The sequence below is a fragment of the Phyllobates terribilis genome, unplaced genomic scaffold, assembly GCF_046119375.1.
Source record: "Phyllobates terribilis strain yellow unplaced genomic scaffold, ASM4611937v1 Scaffold_13__5_contigs__length_258822181, whole genome shotgun sequence".
Classification (NCBI taxonomy): Eukaryota; Metazoa; Chordata; class Amphibia; order Anura; family Dendrobatidae; genus Phyllobates; species Phyllobates terribilis.
The window spans coordinates 27931228-27955095 of record NW_027362773.1 but is presented as its reverse complement, the minus strand read 5'-3'; the positions used below and the strand labels follow the sequence as shown (position 1 = coordinate 27955095).

Below are 23868 nucleotides of genomic sequence, written 5' to 3'. Positions count from 1 at the left end.
GCTGCTATGACAAGGCTTTTTTGCCGCTGCTCTTTCAACCTGACGTAATTGCCTGTAGGAAAGAGTCCTCAATTTGCCCTTATCAGCACGCACACGTGTGTACTGTGAATCAGCTACATACTTCTTGATTGCCAAGACACTTCATCCTGATCATCGCACAATGTTGATTGTAGTCATGCCTTGACCTAAACACTCCACAATTTGTTGCTTCTCAGCAGCCGACACATCCTTTTTCTTTCCCATTTTGGCAGAAAATGTAGGCTGCTTAATAATGTGAGACAGCCTTCTTAAGTAGTCTTGCCTTTCATTGGACACACCTGCCAAACTAATTAGCACAGGTGTCTGCAATTGCTTACAGTGATATAAAGAGCCCTGACACACATCACCATCAATGAGTTTAACTGACAAACAAATTCTTCCCTTATCACTCCTAAACACTTTTTGCATAATAATTTGGAACACAGTGTACATGTGCTTTTCCACAAAACACCAGTGGTTCACGTAGTGAATCTTACAGCTCTAACTTGCCAACCGTGGTCTGTATGGAGTTGTTCAATAAAGGGCCCAAAATTAAGATAACATAGATGGGAGAGGTCTCTATGAATAGGAATTCCTAAGTATTTGATACCCTGTGAGGGCCAGGCAAAGGGAAAGTTGGACTGGATGGAATCCTATATGGATTTGGGGAGGGAGACATCGAGGGCCTCAGACTTCGCTGCATTGATTTTGAAATTTGACCATGTAACAAAGTGATCTATTTCAGCCATAACAGCAGGGATGGATATATGTGATTGAGTGATATATACTAGGACATCATCAGCAAATAGAGAGCACTTGTACTCGGTGCCTCCCACCTCAATCCACCTAATATTGGGGTTATGGCGAATTGATGAGAGCAGGTGCTCCGTCACTAGGATGTATAAGAGAGGGGACAGAGAACATCCCTGCCTTGTCCCATTGGTGATTGTGAAAGGTGATGAAAATGTTCTGACGCGCCCCCTGGGCCTTGGGACACCCGGAGCCGGACCCTTTTTGGTGGATGCTGGTGGTTGTAGTCTCCGTGGCGGCGACCCGGTTCCGTGGCTCAGGGCGGTCAAACCAGTGGCGGAACTATTTATGTGGTTTTGATGTTTAAATGTCCGACTACGCCACCCGTGGATTGCGGTCAGAGTGAACCGCCGCTCCAGGGCAGACCGCTGAGGCTGGTGTTGTGGGTGCAGCAGAGCGTAGCATAACTCCCCACGGGAGGAGTATAGCCTCAGGGCAGTGTATGCGGAGGATGGGGGTGATGGTGCAGGGCAGCAGCAGTAACGACACGGAGTCAGTGATGCAGTCCAGGGCCTTTACTCACAGTTCTTATTATCCAGACCACGTCTGCAGGTAACGGCTGCCCACGTCGTACTGTGCTCACCAGGTGAGGGGCTCAGACAACTCCCAGATAACTTTGGAGCGCTTCACAGGACCCCCTTTGTGTGTCCTTTGTCTGGCCTTTCTTACCAACCCTTCTGTCCGGCTGCCTCGGGCCTCCTCTTGGTAAACTTGGCGCCAGTTTCCCTGACCCTATGTGGTGCCTTCCTAGCGGGTGTAGCGAGGGGCTGCGCCACATAAAATGTCACAGCCTCCTGTTTCTAGCTGAGGGTCGTTTCCTGCCTCCACTAGTTTCGGGGACCGGTCTCCCCCTTTGGCCTGACCCCTCCACGCAGGTGGATTCGGGCGTGCGGTGGAGACTCGCCCGTCCGCACCCCTGGGATCCCTTCGTTCCTCGTTCCTGGAGCCTTCTCCGCTCCTCTTCCTTCCTTCTCCCTCTTCCAGGCCTGGGCCTCTGTTACTAGGCCCGCCTCCGGAGCAGAGCTCATGCAGAGCCCCTGCTCCCTGCCACTTCTGCTCAGACTTCTCTGCACTGAACTAAGATGGTGCCCACCTTTTATACTCCCTTCTCAATGCACCCAGGAACTGCTTCCTCCCTGCTCCTGCACTACAGGGTTCCCCTTCCTCAGTGTTCCCTCCCCCCACTCCAGCCAGGGACAGGGACTGTCGTGCCCATCTCAGGGGCATATTGGTCGCCCTGCCCCACGGCAATGTGGTGTAATGCATGCAGGTGTCGGGTCCTGATCCACACTACATCCTTACCTGAGAGTGAGATATCACACCTCTGGGTGAGGTGCAATACCTCTGTAGCAACCGAGCCCTCAGGGTGCTACAGTTCCATTTATCTTCAGCCTAGGTGACGTATTGCGATACAGGGCCGTGATTTTGGCTATAAAAGGGTCCCCTAGACCCCTACCCCAAGCTTTTTAAGAGAATCATATATGGCGTGCCAGGAGACTCTATGGAATGCTTTCTCAGCATCCAACGAGAGTATCTAATTACAAATTTTTAACTGCATCTAGCCCAGGAAATACTTTGTGCCTAGTAGCAGTGTCTGCTAGTCAGCGGATTATCCCGGCTGTTAAGCAAGCTACACCACCTGTAGTTTGGACACTTAATTTTTTCAAATGAAATGCTTCGGGACCACGGGATACTCAGTGAAGAGCATCAGGAGGCACCCCAAGGCATAGGGGCTGGGACTGGCAGTAGGATGCCTTGCGGTGGACAGCCGAGCTCGATCCTTATAAAAGCTTTTTAACTGCAGCAGCTTTAGTGGACGCTACTGGAGCTGGAATTACGCGGCTGCTGGCATGAGACTTGCCCTCCAATAGATCCTTGTAAATGGATTTAAAGTGTATTCATTCAAATTAGAGAGACAATTTAAATTAAAAAGCTTAGAGCTGCCGCCACCACAGGGGGGCTCGCTCGACCCACCAGCGGACAGGCACCAGTGTTGGGAGAGGGGGGCTGGCCGTCAGGGTTCACCGTGGCTCTGGCACAAACCCGGCGACGCGGAGGTGGCACGGGCAGGAGCGGACTGAATGTGTCGGCTTCTCACTTTTTGGATTTTAGAAGGGCATGACATGCCTATATCTGTGTCTCCCCCTCCTTTTACTCCTCCACCTCTTTTCTTTTCGCATGACTATATGTACTTGTCACTTTTCCATGTGTTAGTTGTGTCTTCTGAGCAGTTTGTCAGCTTTTGGACACCTTTGAAGGTGTTTTCTATGTGTTTCTATGTGTTTTTGTTTGCCTGCCATTGGTTTTAACGGTGTTCGAAGGTGTTCGACGAACAGTTCGACGAACAGTTCGGCGAACACACGGGTGTTCGACGAACCGAACCGAACTCGAACACTACGGGGGTGGCTCAACACTAGTTGTTTGCTCACTGAATCAGTTTCAAATGGAGGATTACTTGACAGTTCACATGTCGTCATCTGTTTGAAACTGATCCAGTAAGCAAAAAATGGATCAGGCACAACTTTTTTGACCACCTGAAAAAAAATGATTTCAACTGGATCCGTTTTTTTAACATTGAAGTCTATAGAAAATGGATCTGTTATAAGCGCCATCCGTTTTCTCCCATTTGAAAAGGATCTGTCTATTGCTTACTGAAGGTGGAAAAATAAATATTTAACTTATATTACTGGACATGTGAACTTTCAAGTAATCATCCATTTGAAATTGATCCAATAAGCAAAAAAAAAAAAACAAATCCTTTTCAAATGGGAGAAAACGGATGGCTATTTAATGGATCTGTTTTCCATGGACTTCAATGTTAAAAAACGGATCCGGTTGAAATCAGTTTTTTTTCAGGCGGACAAAAAGTTATGTCTACACAACCTTTTTGACAACGGATTGCTGCTGTATCCGTTCTGATGATTACTCAACATGTGAACTTAGCCTAAGATAACTGACTGTTGCTGGATCAGTTTAAAACGGATGATTATTGAATATGAACCATTGTGCCTTGTGTCTCAAAATGGAACTCAGATTTCCATTTTTTATTTTTTTTTTTACAATGAAAGGAATTTTCTCCTGTGGTCATTTTTGCCCTCTGTTAAGTAATGGGAACAGAAATGTGAAGCCAGTGAACAGATTTCTGCCTCACAAATGTAATTGTCATTTTTCAAATCCTTTAATGCCTTAATTACCTATGACGTATATTTTCATCACAGGTCTCATATATAAAGCAGGCTTTGGAACTGAGCCCATTTTATACTGGGGTGATGCTGGCTGTATTAAACAGCAAGCACTTGCCTCTAGCAGCAGCGAACAGAGCTATCGCTGAACGCCGCTGTTTAACTATTTAAACACTGCTGTTTAACTATTCAATCACTGACAATGGAATTTAAATGGCTTGTCCTTGTATTCTGGCTCTTATTAGCCCTCCATGATGCCATTGCAGGAAGCCAATAGATTAACTTGGCAGTAAGGAGACAGATAAAACCTCCTTATGGCTGCCATTGTAGTCATCCCATGAAGTACATCCTCTGGCAGGTCTTTATAGGAGAATATCAGTTACACTATATACTGCAGTATTATAGTAGATAGTATGAGCACTCAAGTGACCGCAGGTTCAAGTCCCCGAAAAAGACTAAATAGTAAAGTAACAATGTAAAAAATACATTGTAAAAAATATAAAAATATATATAAAAAAAAGTTTAAATCATCCCATTCTTTATGTAAAAAAAAAAAGAAATTTAGAAAAATAAACATACTTGGTATAGTTTTGCCCATAAAAGTACCATCAAAATCTAAAAAATATTTGAACAGTACATTAAATATCCAAAAAAAAAAATATTCAAATGCCAGAATTGCCATCTTCTGCACTTCTCCAAAAAAACTCATTCAAAGGTGGTCAAATGTCATATGTATTCTAGAATTTTATCAATTACAATGTCACCTTCGTACATAAAAAGCAATTCATCAAACAGATCAATTGACGCAAAAATTAAAAATGGATATCAGAAAGTGGTGACACAATGGTGATACAATATCTAGGAGCCTAATAAGTGGCCAGACACATACTATAATGATTGGTTGAATAAACGATTCCACTAGTAAAAAAGAGGAGGAGCAGGATGTGACTGAATTTCAGCCATTCATTTAACATACGGTAAGTAGTTTCAGCTGACCACAGCCAAAATGTTAAAACATATCGGATCCCATATTTGGCAAGCAAAAGTTTCGGCTGCCATCAACTTTTTCATATATGCATGGGGGAACTTTGAAAATACTATTGTTATGAACGTATTCACACTCATACCAAGGAAATGCCGCACCTACACCCAACTGGTCCCTGTATAGACTAGAAAGGCCCTAGCAGCACAACTAAAAATCACCACCTTAGACCAGGCTCCCTAAAAGGCCATCGAGAGGTTTTGTCGTACCTCCTGAGGAACAAGAGGGGAGGCCGCAACACACTGCCAACAAGGGGAAAGTAAAGTGTGAGGAGAGATACGGAAACCCAGGGTGAGAAACTAAGACACATTCAAATAAGGTGGAGGGGTGAAGGTTAACGAGTACCAAAAATAAAAAGAACAAGAATGACCTCCCTGTAACCTAACAGTCATAAAATGAAAAGTTTCTAGGAGGGAAAGTGTGGCACCCCAGGGGTCTGGTTGCCACAGTGGCATTGCCTCCCTCACAGGGGGTGATGCCATGCCTGGAAGCAAGGAGGGGTCCCCTAATCAGGTTTACTAACATACAACACTTTCCTGACTCCAGACCAGAAAGGAGAGCCTCTCCCCTTCAAACTGGAATCTGGAGGCGGGGTTAGTAAGAGTGAGTGAGAGGAGTTGGAGACAGGAGACCCACGATGAAGGACCTGGGGAAGGGAGCTGTGTACAAGTTCGCCCCAGAGGAGAGAAGTGCAAAGGAACCGGACACCGGAGTCCGTGGTTGTGGGGCACTGAAAGCCCATCAGCAGAATCCAGAGGGCAGGAGACTGCAGGTCTCCTGGCCCCACCAGACACCCGGCGTCACAGCAGCACCATAGGGCCCAGCACCGCCACGTGGGAGCGACACTTAAGGAAAGCCCGAGCTGCCTGCCATACGGGTGAGGAAAAAGATGTTTTACTCAGGGACGATGGCCGCAGCATAGCTTCAAGCAGAAGGGCCAAAGAGATTAGCGCAGAGGGAAGGCCTCCAACTTCACCTGGCGAGGTGGATCCCCAACTTGCTCCCAGGCCGCCCGGACCTCTACTACCAGCTAGTACCCATGCCCTGGTCTGCTTAACAACCTCAAGTAAAGATAAGAGGAAACCGCCATTAAGCTGTGGACTAGTCATTATCTGTGCCATCACCTGCACTACACTGCACTAACAACATCTTCCTTATAAAATCACCATCTACTGCCCTGGAGCTAATCTCTGCCTGTGGAGAGCTGAACCAATTCTGCTGCGTCACCATCACCTCCAGAGGATCTGCACCGCAGCGGCGGCCCAATATAGCCGCAGACCACAGGTGGCGTCACCAACATTATCTCTAAAAACTTTATTTCCCCTTTTACTTTCCTTTTAATTGACCGCCCTGGGTCACGGACCGGGTCATTGCCACCGTGACATCCCCCAGCATCGACCGGCCCGGCTACCAAGTACCCCACGGCCCAGGGGGCGCGTCAGAAAGCAAAACAACTTACTGCAAGAATAAAACTGGAGTTTATCCAGCAAGCTAAACCCCTAAGATAAAGCTCTGGAACTCCTAAATGTACATCCACCAGGAAATATAGCCAGCAAGGAAGTGTAGAGAAGGGATACTATATAAAGCCCGACCCAGAATGTGATAGGACAAACCAAAACGGGAAAATTGAAAACACTTGGAAAGGAGGAAACCAAGAAGGGAGAATAAGGACAAAGGAGCAATCAGCATTTGGCCAGGGAAGGTAAAGTGCAATAGGTCAACAGGCAGAAGAACAGACCACAAAGCAACAGGTCACCGGATCAAATCCGCAAACTGAGCCATGACAACTATAAAGGGGTTGTTTAAGGATGATATACCTGTCCATAGACTGTATTATGGCTACATAATACAGTGTATGGACAGGTATATCATCTTGATTTAGGTGCTTTTTATTGTCCCACCTGGTAAATTTGAGCAATAGTACATTCATTTTTTACTGGAACCTCGGCAGTAAATATACAAAACTAGTAGTCTGGACCTGTAAATATTCTTTCTTGCAGGACGGCATTGTTGAATATAGCTAAGAACTTTTAATCTGATTATAAACCTGCTTAAACCTCTCATGCATGTGTAGGCAGCAGTGTTTACCGGTGGCCATAGTTAGTTTACGCAACTTTTTAATGACTACTACATGTGCGATGAGTATAATGCATGCAATGGTGGGGTTAGGAGGGAGCTCAAAATGTATGGAAAAACAATAATCGGATCACAGTGAACTCGAGGATTACTTATAATCTTGTGCAACTAAATAAGTGAGTACTGTTTACATTCCAGATATGCAACAGGCAGCTTTAGTATTGTCAAGTGTTCAAATCTATAGCAAAGGTATTATCGTTTCCAAGTTTCAGCAATGTATGAGGAACTTCAAGTAATAAGTCATAAGTATAAAGTTAAAAATCCCTCCTTTTTTGAGAACAGAGAGGATTTTTAATAACAGGTAAATGGTAAAGTTACAGAGCCTTGAAAAAATATTCATACCCAGTGAACATTTCCACATTTTTTCACCCACAAACGTTTTGGGCTAAATGCAAAATACTGTCTGTGACAGAAAACAAATACCGCACATTACCCTGGAAACACCATCCCCACTGTCAAACATGGTGGTGGCAGCATCATACTGTGGGGAGGTTTTTCTTCAGCAGGGACAGGGAAGCTGGCAAGAGTTGATGGGAAGATGAATGGAGCTAAATACAGGGCAATCCTGAAGGGAAACCTCTAGGAGGTTGCAAAAGACTTGAGACTGGGGCATAGGTTCACGTTCCAGGAGGACAAGAACCCTAAACATACTGCCAATGCTTCAATGGAATGGTTTAGATCAAAGCATATTCATGTGTGACTACCCAGTCACAGCACAGACCTAAATCCCTTCGAAAATCTGTGGCAAGACTTGAAAATTGCTGTTCACAGACACCTCCATCCAATCTCATGCAAAGTAGAATAGGCAAAAATTTCAGCCTCTAGATGTGCAAAGCTGGTAGAGGTATACCCCATAAGACAGCAACAGTAATTGTAGCGAAAGGTGGCCCTGAAAAGCAATGACTCAAGAGGCTGAATACAAATGCACGTCACAATTTTCAGATTTATATTTTTAAAATATTTAAAAACCATGTATCATTTCCTTTACACTTTACAAAAACTTGCCACTATGTGTTTGTAACATGAAAAAATGTGGAAAAGTTCATGGGGCATGCATACTTAATCAAGGCACTGTGCTTTTTTTTGCCATTAATTAGCAAATTTCCCATTTAAGAAGTTAAGATGAATACTTAATTTGTTTTGGCTTCACAGACTTTAGGATTATTGTAATTATGACAATTTCCTTCCTTATTACATTGAAGCAAGGTAATAAACAAATGTTTTATAATTGATGGCTAATCATTAAAGGGGTTGTCTGGTCCAAATCATAAGTCTGCAGTCACTCTGTGTTACTGCAGACTTAGGAATCCCCCCAGCGCAGAGGATTCGCCGGTTTCTGACCCGGGACCGGAGGATATGTATGAGTTGTAGATATTCCTGGCCAGCGCCCATCTAGTGACGCGGCCGACCAGTGGGTGTGTCCAACTTAACGACACGGCCTTGCTCCATACAAGTGTATAGAAGTGAGGCCACGCCCACTGGCCAGGAGTATGTATAATGCATATATACCCTCCGGTCCCGGGTAAGAAGCCTGCCAATCTCCGCAGCGGATAGTTCATGCGCTGGGGGGATTCATAAGTCTGCAGTCTCACAGAGTGACTGCAGACTTATCGATTTGGACCGGACAACCCCTTTAAGATAATGGGGGTCTGACTCTAGGACCCAGCTCTTGGGGCACTGCAGCCTCGTCATTGTTTGCATCAGGTTTTACACTTGGGGTACCAAGGTGTGAAGGGAGGGGGATAGATTGGGGGAAGGACATGACATGAATAAAAGCGGGGGGCATCACCATGAAGCTAAATTATCATTGGCATACTTGACACACTGCAATCACAAGTATGGCCAAAATGAACAATTCCACTGGAAATTAGTTGGTCATTTGTCAAATGAGTTAATCAGTTACATTTCGGGGCTGGCATTTAGCAATCTTTGAAATATCCGTATTAGATCTTATGGTATATGGTATATGATTTATTCTTTTAAAATCACATTAGTCTTACCTAGAACGAATGACACCGGGATCAGCTCTGCGTAGTTGTTACAGTATAAGGCCAGCTTCTCAAAGTGAATTCTCTGCTGCTCATTAAGAAGGAGCCTGCAGGGCAGATATAAGGGAGACAAGTATTTGGGTGGTGTTATAGTTATGAATCATTCATCTGCAATGGGAAAAAAAACATAGAAGCAGCAAAATCTAAAGGATTATAAACTTTCACTAACACTAAACCTAATCACATTCTGAAACAACATTTTATAGAAAAAACTTGCTTGTGCTAAAGTGTAAATTCACTCACCCCCAAAGCGCTAATTAAACCACATATACAGGTATTTATGGGGCCTTAGTGCCTGTAAAAAATCATATATAGTATAGATTTTAGTGTTATAGTTGGCTGAAAAAAATATTTATTTTGTAGGCAAATGTGGGGGCTTCAGTACACCCTTGGCATGGCCAAGAGCTGAGTGCACCGTTATACACCCTCAATTTGCATACTGAGCACTTTGTCATATTTTGATTGACGGTGCTCAAATGAACGCTGCCTGAACTCAATCAGCGGCTCTGCACTTTTGCATGGACACCGCAGGAGCCCTGACGCACTCACATAGGGTCATTGCAGGCTCTCATCACTGGCTTCTGTCTGTGGCTGCCGCTTCGTACTTTACTGTAGACGGGTGCCAGTGATCAGAGCCGGCAATGACACTATGTGAGTGCGTCTGGGCTCCTGCAGTGTCTATACAGACATACACAGCCACATATTGAGTACAGGTGGGGTTCGCTTGAGCGCTGTCAATTAAGATATGTCAGAGTGCTCAGCATGCAAATTGATGGGACGTAATGGTGTACTGAGCCACTCTAAATACTATACACATTAGACTAATGTCATCTGATCCTGCTGATATTGACGGGTTCGCCGCCAGTCTGGTGTATACGGAGCACCGGCCAACTGATGGTTGGAAAAGATGTCGATCGGACATGTCTGATTTCGGACTGCCGATCGTTTTGCTCTTTCTGAGATAAGCCGCTGACCGACGTGTCCGTAGGCGGCTTTCTCATAGAGACCACAGGAGCGCTCGGCCGAGCGAGCCCTCCTGTGTTTGGGAGAGACGGGCAAGATGGCTGTTGGCCGAATGATCAGCCGAAGTATTCTAATGTGTATGACCAGCTTTAGGGTGCACCGAAGCCCATCATTTGCAAACCAACTAAATATTTTTCCCGGGCACCTAAACCACTAAAATCTATACTATAGGTCGATAAACAGTTTGGCACAGTCAGCACCAACTGGAAAGTATCAGTGTGTAGATTACACCCGCACACAAGGAGGATAGTAACACCCTATAAAGAATACCAGAGGAATGGCACAACACACAGATCTACGAAGTGATGCCCATGAATATTTTTTATTTAGTGCATGTGATGTATATGTAACATACCAGACAGGAGAGCTGACAGGTTCTCCTTTCACTTTATTATGGTACAACCCTTACACTAATGTTGAAATTCATCGTCCATTTCCACATACAGATGTAAACTATGTAGCGGTGACTTGATGGTGAGTCATTGACCGAACTTTAGAGATTGCAAAGTTTAGAATAGATTGGTCATCTGTTGTTTTCTGTGTTACTAATCCTAATTATTACATAGCTGATAATTTATGAAGATGTAAAGGTTAACGTACAAACAATGGAAAATTGGGTAAATGGTCTGTTGAGTCCAAAACTAAAGCTGGCTATAAACATAAAAAATGATTCTGCAGACCATTGGCAGATCCAGCTTATTTATAGCCCCCCTATACATTTTAAATGGCTGTCAGCTGAATGATGGTTTGGGACAATTGTTTTGCCAGCAGCTATCTCAGCCATGTCTAGAGAACAAAAGGATCAGCCGCCCAAAACCAGACATTCTAGATCCTTATCTCCCCTGACAATTATCTGTCCGATTTCCCCATACACACAGTATTATACTGTCAATTGAACAGAACTCATAATTAGTGTTGAGCATTCCGATACTGAAATATCGGGTATCGGCCGATATTCGCGGTATCGGAATTCCGATACTTAATTCCGATACTATTGCAATATCGTATACCGGAATCGGAAGTTCCCATAATGCAATGAGACATTTTCATTTTATTCAGCCAATGAGGATCCTAAGAAGTGTGGGCACATCCTGTTAGGCATGTAGGCATCTTAACTAATGGCATGGCTGTGATTGGCTGCTGAAATGATGTCATGATGCACTATAAAAGCCACCGCCGCCATTTTGAGCTCACTCTGCTGTGAATTCAGTTAGGGATAGGACGCTGTTGTTCTGAGGGACAGTTTTAGCTACCTATTTGCTCTATACTGCTTTACCCAAGCTACTTTCTAAATCACTGTGCCTTGCAGTGCTAGTGCACAGTTCCCTGTGCTGTTCACCGCTATCTGCAAGGTCTGTGTGTGTGAGTGCAGCTCACCCTGTAGTGTGTGCTTCAGCCAAGTCTGGTTGTAGTGCACTCAGTGTGTGTCACTGCCTCATACATTGTCCTTTTTTGCCAATTCATAATTTTTCCTGATATCTCCTATTAGTGTGGTGGTTCCATCTGTATTCAGCTAAATTGGTTCCAAACACACTATATAGGAGTAGATAGAGAAATTTTTTTCCGTCTTGCAGCACTAGTGCACAGTGCTCTGCATCTGTACTGTTCACCGCTGTCTGCAAGGTCTGGTGTGTGAGTGCAGCTCACCCTGTAGTGTGTGCTTCAACCCCGTCTGGTTGTAGTGCACTCAGTGTGTGTCACTGCCTCATACATTGTCCTTTATTGCCAATTCATAATTTTTCCTGATATCTCCTATTAGTGTGGTGGTTCCATCTGTATTCAGCTAAATTGGTTCCAAACACACTATATAGGAGTAGATAGAGAAATTTTTTTCCGTCTTGCAGCACTAGTGCACAGTGCTCTGCATCTGTACTGTTCACCGCTGTCTGCAAGGTCTGGTGTGTGAGTGCAGCTCACCCTGTAGTGTGTGCTTCAACCCCGTCTGGTTGTAGTGCACTCAGTGTGTGTCACTGCCTCATACATTGTCCTTTATTGCCAATTCATAATTTTTCCTGATATCTCCTATTAGTGTGGTGGTTCCATCCATATTCAGCTAAATTGATTCCAAACACACTATATAGGAGTAGATAGAGGAGCCTTTCTGCAGCATTGGGCCCTGCAGCCCCAGCCAGATTAGTATTAGCCTATTTTTTGCAGCCTCATCTATTGCATTGTAGGTTACCTTCCTACATTGTAATAGCTACAAAAAGTTTGTGATACTATCGTTATTACATCTTTAGGCACATCCAGTGTCTTTTTGTGACAAAAAAAACCTAAATAAAGTTCACCAAACACTCCACTTTACAGTTGTGTAGGCCACATTAGCTCATATTAAAGTCTAGTCCACACTTTATAAAATTAGTGTTTCTTATACCTGTTAGCAGCTGTTCAGGAATAAGCACACTAAGCCCTTAGTACTTTTCTGCCTATCTTTATCAGTCTACCAAGATGAAGAAGGCAGGGAGTAAGGCATGTGGTCGTGGTCGTGGGCGTGGGCGTGGAGTTTCTGCAGGGAGAGGACGTGAGGATTCTGTGCCTGCAGGGAGAGGACGTGGGGATTCTGTGCCTGCTGCGGGCACCAGTGACTCAGCATCCCCCAGTTTTACCAGGGAACAGTCCTTTATGCGCAGCTTTGTAGGAGCTAGCCGTACCCCACTGCTGCGCGAGGACCAAATTGAAGCCGTTGTCGGATGGATGGCAGCTAACGCATCGACTTCAATTAGTTCCAGATCCTCTCAGGTCCTGAGCACTGAAGAGCACCCATCTGTCTCTTCACCACCTGCCAAATTGCCCAGGCAGTCAGAGAGCCCTGGACAGGAGCCATCTCTACTTCTGTTCTCTGAATCTCTTGGCTTGGAAAGAGGGGGCCAGCCAAGCAGAATTCGAGAATTTGAAGAAGAGGTAGTATGCAGTGATGCGCAACCGTTTTGTCTCTCTGAATCTGAAGAGGCGGGTGGGCCAGTGCCTATGGTCAGCAGCACACCTCAGTACGCATCTGATGATGAGACTCAGGTGCCACTTTCTGGTGCGTACTGTGCTGTCGAGACTACCCAGGAGAAGCAGTTGTTTGAAGAGGGTGGTGTAGATGATGAGGTCCTTGACCCATCATGGCGTGAGGGACAGGAAGGTGGTGGGAGCAGCTCTGAGGAAGAGATTCCCCGAACGGCCCAAAAAGGAGGGAGAGGGAGGGGGCAGACTTGGTTGCCTGTAGCCTCCACTTCGGCACCCATTAGGAGCATGGCTCTTCCAAAATCCAAAGCGGGCGCTCCCAAGACTTGCAGTGCCTGGTCCTTTTTTGACACAGTTGCAGATGACATTTGCTTTGTCAAATGCAAGCTGTGTAATCAGAAGGTGAAAAGAGGGAAAAGTGTCAGCAACCTCAATACCACAAATATGTGGAAACATGTGCGGACCAAGCACGTGGTGGAGTTACACAAACACACTGAAGACCTAGGCCAACCTACAGCGCCACCTACCACCTCTTCAGCTCGTGTTGTAGCCTCTTCCTCCAGCTCACACACAGCTGGTTCGGCTTCCTCACAGGATCGCCATGGAAGAATCTCTGGCACTGTTGTACAGAGACACAGTGTAATTCCACCCACAGCACCACTTTCCCAGTCATCCTCACACTCCCAGGCCAGTCTACAGCCATCGTTAGCACAGGCATGGGAGAAAAGGCGCCCATACTTGGCAAACCACCCCCGAGCACAGGCTCTGAATGCTGGCATTGCTAAACTACTGGCCCTTGAAATGCTATCATTCAGGCTGGTGGAGACTGACACATTCCGTAACTTTATGGCATTGGCAGTCCCACAATACAACGTGCCCAGCCGCTTTTATTTCAGCAGGCAAGCCGTCCCTGCCCTGCAACATCATGTGGAGGGAAAAATTAAACATGCGCTACAAAACGCCGTCAGTAGCAAGGTCCACCTGACCACTGATGCGTGGACCAGTAAGCATGGACAGGGACGATACCTTTCCCTCACTGCCCATTGGGTAAATGTTGTGGAGCCGGGTACAGATCTTGAGAGTGGCGCTGTACGTGTTCTGCCAACTCCAAGGATTGCAGGAATCCAGTCTGTACACATTGACTCCTCCTCATACTCCAGTTCCTCTGAATCAGCGCTGCAGGAGCCGTCACGGTCTACCTCCACATCGACCCGTGAACGGTTACCTGTTATGATGACCGATATGAGCACAGCCGTGGCCAAACGTCAACAGGCCGTATTAAAATTAATTTCTTTGGGGAATCGAAGCCACACAGCGCAGGAGCTCTGGAATGCCATCAAGCAGCAGAGTGACGTGTGGTTTGTGCCAGCGAATCTCCAGCCAGGCATGGTAGTGTGTGACAATGGCCGAAATCTGGTGGCAGCTCTGGGCCTAGGCAACCTCACTCACATCCCATGTCTGGCACATGTGCTCAACTTGGTCGTGCAGAGTTTTTTGAGGGACTATCCGGATCTTGATGCACTGCTTCACAAGGTCCGCATAGAGTGCGCTCACTTGCGGCGTTCCAGCAATGCAAGATCACGCATTGCAGCTCTGCAGCGCCGATTATGTCTTCCGGAACATCGCATCATATGTGACCTACCCACCAGGTGGAATTCAACGTTACATATGTTGGAGAGGTTGTGTGAGCAGCAGGCAGCAGTAATGGAGTACCAGCTGCAGCAGGCGCAAACAAGTCGCAGTGCGCGCCGTTCACACTTCACCACCACTGAGTGGGCCTCTATGAAGGACATTTGCCACGTTTTGCGTGCCTTCGATTATTCCACGCGGATGGCGAGTGCAGATGATGCACTAGTCAGCATGACTATCCCCCTTATCTGCCTGCTTGAAAAAACACTGCAAGCACTAAGGGACGAGGTTTTGGAAGAGGTGGAGGATGAGGAGTCACAAATGCCATCTGCTTCTCTACAGTCTGCGCAACGTGGTTCCTCACAAAGGCCTAGGCAGGGGACACTTTGTGAGGAGGATGAGGAGGAGTCAATGGATGAGGAAGACATCTGTCCAGAGGAGGGAGGTACACAATGCTCTAGTAGTCAGTATCTAGAGCGAGGGTGGGGTGATGCAGAGCAGGCAGAGATCACGCCTCAAGCAGGGGACAGCGTTTCTTGGCCAGTTGGCAGTCTGCAGCACATGGTTGATTTCATGCTGCAGTGCCTCAGAAACGACCGCCGCATCGCCCACATTCTCAACACGGCTGATTATTGGGTGTCCACCCTCCTAGATCCTCGCTACCGGGACAACTTACAAAGCCTCATAACACCATTGAACCGGGAGCGTAAAATGCGGGAGTACCAAGACGCACTGGTGCATTCCATCATGTTCTCCATTCCAACCGAGAGCAGTGCTGCTAGTGCTTTACAAAGCAGCTCAGTGCGTCGAGGCAGTGGAGGAAGCTCTGCACAAAGAGGGAGCAGAAGCAGCGCCTCAGCACAAGGCAAGACCAGTATGGCCGAAATGTGGCAAAGTTTTGTGTCCCCGCCGCCACAAATGTCTACACCATCACAGACAGCTCCAGTCAGCAGGAGGCAACGTTTCCGTCAGATGGTGACAGACTACATGTCTTGCCCTCTTAGTGTACTCCCAGACGGCTCTTCTCCCTTCAAGTTTTGGGTCTGTAAGCTGGATACATGGCCAGAGCTTAGTCAGTATGCACTGGAGGTGCTAGCTTGCCCTGCTGCTAGTGTATTATCGGAACGCGTCTTTAGTGCCGCAGGTGGTGTACTAACAGACCGTCGCATGCGACTATCCTCCGATAACGTTGACCGGCTTACTTTTCTCAAAATGAACAAGGCCTGGATCTCTCATGAATTTGCCAGTCCTCTTCCAGAATAAATAATTGGTTGGCAACAGTATCCAGGTCTCCTGTTCTGTTCATGTTTCTACCACCTGAACTGTAATCCCTGAGCTCCAACACCGCCAGTTGGCGCTCGGAAGTGCCGTCTGCACAGTCAACACTTGCTGCCGTGTTATTGGGGTTCAGTAACGTCAGCTGTTCTCCTGCTGTGCGGACGGCAATTTCTCCTGATTTGTCCACATCCACTGTACTACACATTTTAAAGTTGCTCCAATTACTCCTCTGGCTCCTCTGTTTTCATTCTTATCCCTGGGCTCCAGCACCGCCAGTTGGCGCTCGGAAGTGCTGTCTGCACAGTCAACACTTGCTACCATGTTATTGGGGTTCAGTAACGTCAGCTGTTCCCCTGCTGTGCGGACGGCAATTTCTCCTGCTCTGTCCACATTCTCACTACTACAGATTTTAAAGTTGCTCCAATTACACCTCTGGCTCCTCTGTTTTCAGTATTATCCCTGAGCTCCAACACCGCCAGTTGGCGCACGGAAGTGCCGTCTGCACAGTCAACACTTGCTGCCGTGTTATTGGGGTTCAGTAACGTCAGCTGTTCTCCTGCTGTGCGGACGGCAATTTCTCCTGCTTTGTCCAAATCCACTGTACTACACATTTTAAAGTTGCTCGAATTACACCTCTGGCTCCTCTGTTTTCATTCTTATCCCTGGGCTCCAGCACCGCCAGTTGGCGCTCGGAAGTGCCGTCTGCACAGTCAACACTTGCTGCCGTGTTATTGGGGTTCAGTAACGTCAGCGTTCTCCTGCTGTGCGGACGGCAATTTCTCCTGCTTTGTCCACATCCACTGTACTACACATTTTAAAGTTGCTCGAATTACACCTCTGGCTCCTCTGTTTTCATTCTTATCCCTGGGCTCCAGCACCGCCAGTTGGCGCTCGGAAGTGCCGTCTGCACAGTCAACACTTGCTACCATGTTATTGGGGTTCAGTAACGTCAGCTGTTCCCCTGCTGTGTTCACGGCAATTTCTCCTGCTCTGTCCATATTCACTGTGCTACTTATTTAAAACTTGCTCCAATTACACCTCTGGCTCCTCCGTTTTTAGTATTTACCCTGGGCTCCAACACCGCCAGTTGGCGCTCGGAAGTGCTGTCTGCACAGTCAACACTTGCTGCCGTGTTATTGGGGTTCAGTAACGTCAGCTGTTCCCCTGCTGTGCGGACGGCAATTTCTCCTGCTCTGTCCACATTCTCACTACTACAGATTTTAAAGTTGCTCCAATTACACCTCTGGCTCCTCTGTTTTCAGTATTATCCCTGAGCTCCAACACCGCCAGTTGGCGCACGGAAGTGCCGTCTGCACAGTCAACACTTGCTGCCGTGTTATTGGGGTTCAGTAACGTCAGCTGTTCTCCTGCTGTGCGGACGGCAATTTCTCCTGCTTTGTCCACATCCACTGTACTACACATTTTAAAGTTGCTCGAATTACACCTCTGGCTCCTCTGTTTTCATTCTTATCCCTGGGCTCCAGCACCGCCAGTTGGCGCTCGGAAGTGCCGTCTGCACAGTCAACACTTGCTGCCGTGTTATTGGGGTTCAGTAACGTCAGCTGTTCCCCTGCTGTGCGGACGGCAATTTCTCCTGCTCTGTCCACATTCTCACTACTACAGATTTTAAAGTTGCTCCAATTACACCTCTGGCTCCTCTGTTTTCATTCTTATCCCTGGGCTCCAGCACCGCCAGTTGGCGCTCGGAAGTGCTGTCTGCACAGTCAACACTTGCTACCATGTTATTGGGGTTCAGTAACGTCAGCTGTTCCCCTGCTGTGCGGACGGCAATTTCTCCTGCTCTGTCCACATTCTCACTACTACAGATTTTAAAGTTGCTCCAATTACACCTCTGGCTCCTCTGTTTTCATTCTTATCCCTGGGCTCCAGCACCGCCAGTTGGCGCTCGGAAGTGCCGTCTGCACAGTCAACACTTGCTGCCGTGTTATTGGGGTTCAGTAACGTCAGCTGTTCTCCTGCTGTGCGGACGGCAATTTCTCCTGATTTGTCCACATCCACTGTACTACACATTTTAAAGTTGCTCCAATTACTCCTCTGGCTCCTCTGTTTTCATTCTTATCCCTGGGCTCCAGCACCGCCAGTTGGCGCTCGGAAGTGCTGTCTGCACAGTCAACACTTGCTACCATGTTATTGGGGTTCAGTAACGTCAGCTGTTCCCCTGCTGTGCGGACGGCAATTTCTCCTGCTCTGTCCACATTCTCACTACTACAGATTTTAAAGTTGCTCCAATTACACCTCTGGCTCCTCTGTTTTCATTCTTATCCCTGGGCTCCAGCACCGCCAGTTGGCGCTCGGAAGTGCCGTCTGCACAGTCAACACTTGCTGCGGTGTTATTGGGGTTCGGTAACGTCAGCTGTTCCCCTGCTGTGTTCACGGCAATTTCTCCTGCTCTGTCCATATTCACTGTGCTACTTATTTAAAACTTGCTCCAATTACACCTCTGGCTCCTCCGTTTTTAGTATTTACCCTGGGCTCCAACACCGCCAGTTGGCGCTCGGAAGTGCTGTCTGCACAGTCAACACTTGCTGCCGTGTTATTGGGGTTCAGTAACGTCAGCTGTTCTCCTGCTGTGCGGACGGCAATTTCTCCTGCTTTGTCCACATCCACTGTACTACACATTTTAAAGTTGCTCGAATTACACCTCTGGCTCCTCTGTTTTCATTCTTATCCCTGGGCTCCAGCACCGCCAGTTGGCGCTCGGAAGTGCCGTCTGCACAGTCAACACTTGCTGCGGTGTTATTGGGGTTCGGTAACGTCAGCTGTTCCCCTGCTGTGTTCACGGCAATTTCTCCTGCTCTGTCCATATTCACTGTGCTACTTATTTAAAACTTGCTCCAATTACACCTCTGGCTCCTCCGTTTTTAGTATTTACCCTGGGCTCCAATACCGCTAGTTGCTGCTCAGAAGTGCCGTCTGCACAGTCAACGCTTGCTCCAGTGTTATTGGGATTCAGTAACGTCAGCTGATCCCCAGCTGTGTGTCCGGCAAATTCTCCTGCTTTGTCCACATCCACTGTAGTACGGATTTAAAACCTCCTCCAAATACACCTCTGGCTCTTCTGTTTTTAGTATTTACCCTGGGCTCCAGCACCGCCAGCTGGTTCTCGGCAGTTCCATTGGCTCTTGTACCTTCTGCTACCCATCCGGGTTCCAGTACCGTCAGCTGGTTCTCGGCAGTGTCTTTGGCACGGGTACTCCCTCCTGCCCAGCCTGGTTCCAGCACGCCAGCTGTTTCCGGGTAGTGTCAACGTCACTTTGCCTCCAATGCGTTGTCCTGTCGTGTTGCGGTCGGGTTAGCCGACTCTATGGTGCCTGCAGTTTAGGTGACTCCTATGTGGGCTGCGGGATCTGGCAATGAAGGCTGGTTCCATAGTGCCAATAGGACAAGCACCCTCTGTAGGACTGTGGGTTTTGGTAACTGCGGCCGGCTCGCGGCCTTGAACTTTTTTTTTACATGGGTACCTTCTGCTACCCATCCGGGTTCCAGTACCGTCAGCTGGTTCTCGGCAGTGCCTTTGGATTAGGTGCCTCCTTCTCGGTATCCAAGTTCCACCAACGTCTGCTGGTCCTTGGTAGTGCTTTCTGGCACAGGTACCTCCTGCTTAGTAACCGAGTTCCAGTAACATCAGCTGGTCCTCGGTAGTTCCATTGGCTCTTGTACCTTCTGCTACCCATCCGGGTTCCAGTACCGTCAGCTGGTCCTCGGTAGTTCCATTTGCTCTTGTATCTTCTGCTACCCATCCGGGTTCCAGTACCGTCAGCTGGTCCTCGGTAGTTCCATTTGCTCTTGTATCTTCTGCTACCCATCCGGGTTCCAGTACCGTCAGCTGGTTCTCGGCAGTGCCTTTGGATTAGGTGCCTCCTTCTCGGTATCCAAGTTCCACCAACGTCTGCTGGTCCTTGGTAGTGCTTTCTGGCACAGGTACCTCCTGCTTAGTAACCGAGTTCCAGTAACATCAGCTGGTCCTCGGTAGTTCCATTGGCTCTTGTACCTTCTGCTACCCATCCGGGTTCCAGTACCGTCAGCTGGTCCTCGGTAGTTCCATTTGCTCTTGTATCTTCTGCTACCCATCCGGGTTCCAGTACCGTCAGCTGGTTCTCGGCAGTGCCTTTGGATTAGGTGCCTCCTTCTCGGTATCCAAGTTCCACCAACGTCTGCTGGTCCTTGGTAGTGCTTTCTGGCACAGGTACCTCCTGCTTAGTAACCGAGTTCCAGTAACATCAGCTGGTCCTCGGTAGTTCCATTGGCTCTTGTACCTTCTGCTACCCATCCGGGTTCCAGTACCGTCAGCTGGTCCTCGGTAGTTCCATTTGCTCTTGTATCTTCTGCTACCCATCCGGGTTCCAGTACCGTCAGCTGGTTCTCGGCAGTGTCTTTGGCACGGGTACTCCCTCCTGCCCAGCCTGGTTCCAGCACGCCAGCTGTTTCCGGGTAGTGTCAACGTCACTTTGCCTCCAATGCGTTGTCCTGTCGTGTTGCGGTCGGGTTAGCCGACTCTATGGTGCCTGCAGTTTAGGTGACTCCTATGTGGGCTGCGGGATCTGGCAATGAAGGCTGGTTCCATAGTGCCAATAGGACAAGCACCCTCTGTAGGACTGTGGGTTTTGGTAACTGCGGCCGGCTCGCGGCCTTGAACTTTTTTTTTACATGGGTACCTTCTGCTACCCATCCGGGTTCCAGTACCGTCAGCTGGTTCTCGGCAGTGCCTTTGGATTAGGTGCCTCCTTCTCGGTATCCAAGTTCCACCAACGTCTGCTGGTCCTTGGTAGTGCTTTCTGGCACAGGTACCTCCTGCTTAGTAACCGAGTTCCAGTAACATCAGCTGGTCCTCGGTAGTTCCATTGGCTCTTGTACCTTCTGCTACCCATCCGGGTTCCAGTACCGTCAGCTGGTCCTCGGTAGTTCCATTTGCTCTTGTATCTTCTGCTACCCATCCGGGTTCCAGTACCGTCAGCTGGTCCTCGGTAGTTCCATTTGCTCTTGTATCTTCTGCTACCCATCCGGGTTCCAGTACCGTCAGCTGGTTCTCGGCAGTGCCTTTGGATTAGGTGCCTCCTTCTCGGTATCCAAGTTCCACCAACGTCTGCTGGTCCTTGGTAGTGCTTTCTGGCACAGGTACCTCCTGCTTAGTAACCGAGTTCCAGTAACATCAGCTGGTCCTCGGTAGTTCCATTGGCTCTTGTACCTTCTGCTACCCATCCGGGTTCCAGTACCGTCAGCTGGTCCTCGGTAGTTCCATTTGCTCTTGTATCTTCTGCTACCCATCCGGGTTCCAGTACCGTCAGCTGGTTCTCGGCAGTGCCTTTGGATTAGGTGCCTCCTTCTCGGTATCCAAGTTCCACCAACGTCTGCTGGTCCTTGGTAGTGCTTTCTGGCACAGGTACCTCCTGCTTAGTAACCGAGTTCCAGTAACATCAGCTGGTCCTCGGTAGTTCCATTGGCTCTTGTACCTTCTGCTACCCATCCGGGTTCCAGTACCGTCAGCTGGTCCTCGGTAGTTCCATTTGCTCTTGTATCTTCTGCTACCCATCCGGGTTCCAGTACCGTCAGCTGGTTCTCGGCAGTGTCTTTGGCACGGGTACTCCCTCCTGCCCAGCCTGGTTCCAGCACGCCAGCTGTTTCCGGGTAGTGTCAACGTCACTTTGCCTCCAATGCGTTGTCCTGTCGTGTTGCGGTCGGGTTAGCCGACTCTATGGTGCCTGCAGTTTAGGTGACTCCTATGTGGGCTGCGGGATCTGGCAATGAAGGCTGGTTCCATAGTGCCAATAGGACAAGCACCCTCTGTAGGACTGTGGGTTTTGGTAACTGCGGCCGGCTCGCGGCCTTGAACTTTTTTTTTACATGGGTACCTTCTGCTACCCATCCGGGTTCCAGTACCGTCAGCTGGTTCTCGGCAGTGCCTTTGGATTAGGTGCCTCCTTCTCGGTATCCAAGTTCCACCAACGTCTGCTGGTCCTTGGTAGTGCTTTCTGGCACAGGTACCTCCTGCTTAGTAACCGAGTTCCAGTAACATCAGCTGGTCCTCGGTAGTTCCATTGGCTCTTGTACCTTCTGCTACCCATCCGGGTTCCAGTACCGTCAGCTGGTCCTCGGTAGTTCCATTTGCTCTTGTATCTTCTGCTACCCATCCGGGTTCCAGTACCGTCAGCTGGTTCTCGGCAGTGTCTTTGGCACGGGTACTCCCTCCTGCCCAGCCTGGTTCCAGCACGCCAGCTGTTTCCGGGTAGTGTCAACGTCACTTTGCCTCCAATGCGTTGTCCTGTCGTGTTGCGGTCGGGTTAGCCGACTCTATGGTGCCTGCAGTTTAGGTGACTCCTATGTGGGCTGCGGGATCTGGCAATGAAGGCTGGTTCCATAGTGCCAATAGGACAAGCACCCTCTGTAGGACTGTGGGTTTTGGTAACTGCGGCCGGCTCGCGGCCTTGAACTTTTTTTTTACATGGGTACCTTCTGCTACCCATCCGGGTTCCAGTACCGTCAGCTGGTTCTCGGCAGTGCCTTTGGATTAGGTGCCTCCTTCTCGGTATCCAAGTTCCACCAACGTCTGCTGGTCCTTGGTAGTGCTTTCTGGCACAGGTACCTCCTGCTTAGTAACCGAGTTCCAGTAACATCAGCTGGTCCTCGGTAGTTCCATTGGCTCTTGTACCTTCTGCTACCCATCCGGGTTCCAGTACCGTCAGCTGGTCCTCGGTAGTTCCATTTGCTCTTGTATCTTCTGCTACCCATCCGGGTTCCAGTACCGTCAGCTGGTTCTCGGCAGTGTCTTTGGCACGGGTACTCCCTCCTGCCCAGCCTGGTTCCAGCACGCCAGCTGTTTCCGGGTAGTGTCAACGTCACTTTGCCTCCAATGCGTTGTCCTGTCGTGTTGCGGTCGGGTTAGCCGACTCTATGGTGCCTGCAGTTTAGGTGACTCCTATGTGGGCTGCGGGATCTGGCAATGAAGGCTGGTTCCATAGTGCCAATAGGACAAGCACCCTCTGTAGGACTGTGGGTTTTGGTAACTGCGGCCGGCTCGCGGCCTTGAACTTTTTTTTTACATGGGTACCTTCTGCTACCCATCCGGGTTCCAGTACCGTCAGCTGGTTCTCGGCAGTGCCTTTGGATTAGGTGCCTCCTTCTCGGTATCCAAGTTCCACCAACGTCTGCTGGTCCTTGGTAGTGCTTTCTGGCACAGGTACCTCCTGCTTAGTAACCGAGTTCCAGTAACATCAGCTGGTCCTCGGTAGTTCCATTGGCTCTTGTACCTTCTGCTACCCATCCGGGTTCCAGTACCGTCAGCTGGTCCTCGGTAGTTCCATTTGCTCTTGTATCTTCTGCTACCCATCCGGGTTCCAGTACCGTCAGCTGGTTCTCGGCAGTGTCTTTGGCACGGGTACTCCCTCCTGCCCAGCCTGGTTCCAGCACGCCAGCTGTTTCCGGGTAGTGTCAACGTCACTTTGCCTCCAATGCGTTGTCCTGTCGTGTTGCGGTCGGGTTAGCCGACTCTATGGTGCCTGCAGTTTAGGTGACTCCTATGTGGGCTGCGGGATCTGGCAATGAAGGCTGGTTCCATAGTGCCAATAGGACAAGCACCCTCTGTAGGACTGTGGGTTTTGGTAACTGCGGCCGGCTCGCGGCCTTGAACTTTTTTTTTACATGGGTACCTTCTGCTACCCATCCGGGTTCCAGTACCGTCAGCTGGTTCTCGGCAGTGCCTTTGGATTAGGTGCCTCCTTCTCGGTATCCAAGTTCC

General features: G+C 48.5%; 1 protein-coding gene across 2 annotated transcripts in view; it reads right to left on the bottom strand.

Moving 5' to 3' along the window:
• BEST1 (bestrophin 1) overlaps positions 1 to 23868 on the bottom strand; it is a 57066-nt gene that overhangs the window by 28058 nt on the left and 5140 nt on the right. For both annotated transcript variants that reach the window (XM_073659423.1, XM_073659424.1), the window contains exon 3: positions 9189 to 9283. In XM_073659423.1, the coding sequence (XP_073515524.1) occupies positions 9189 to 9283 (95 nt within the window). The remainder of the gene's footprint in view (positions 1 to 9188; positions 9284 to 23868) is intronic.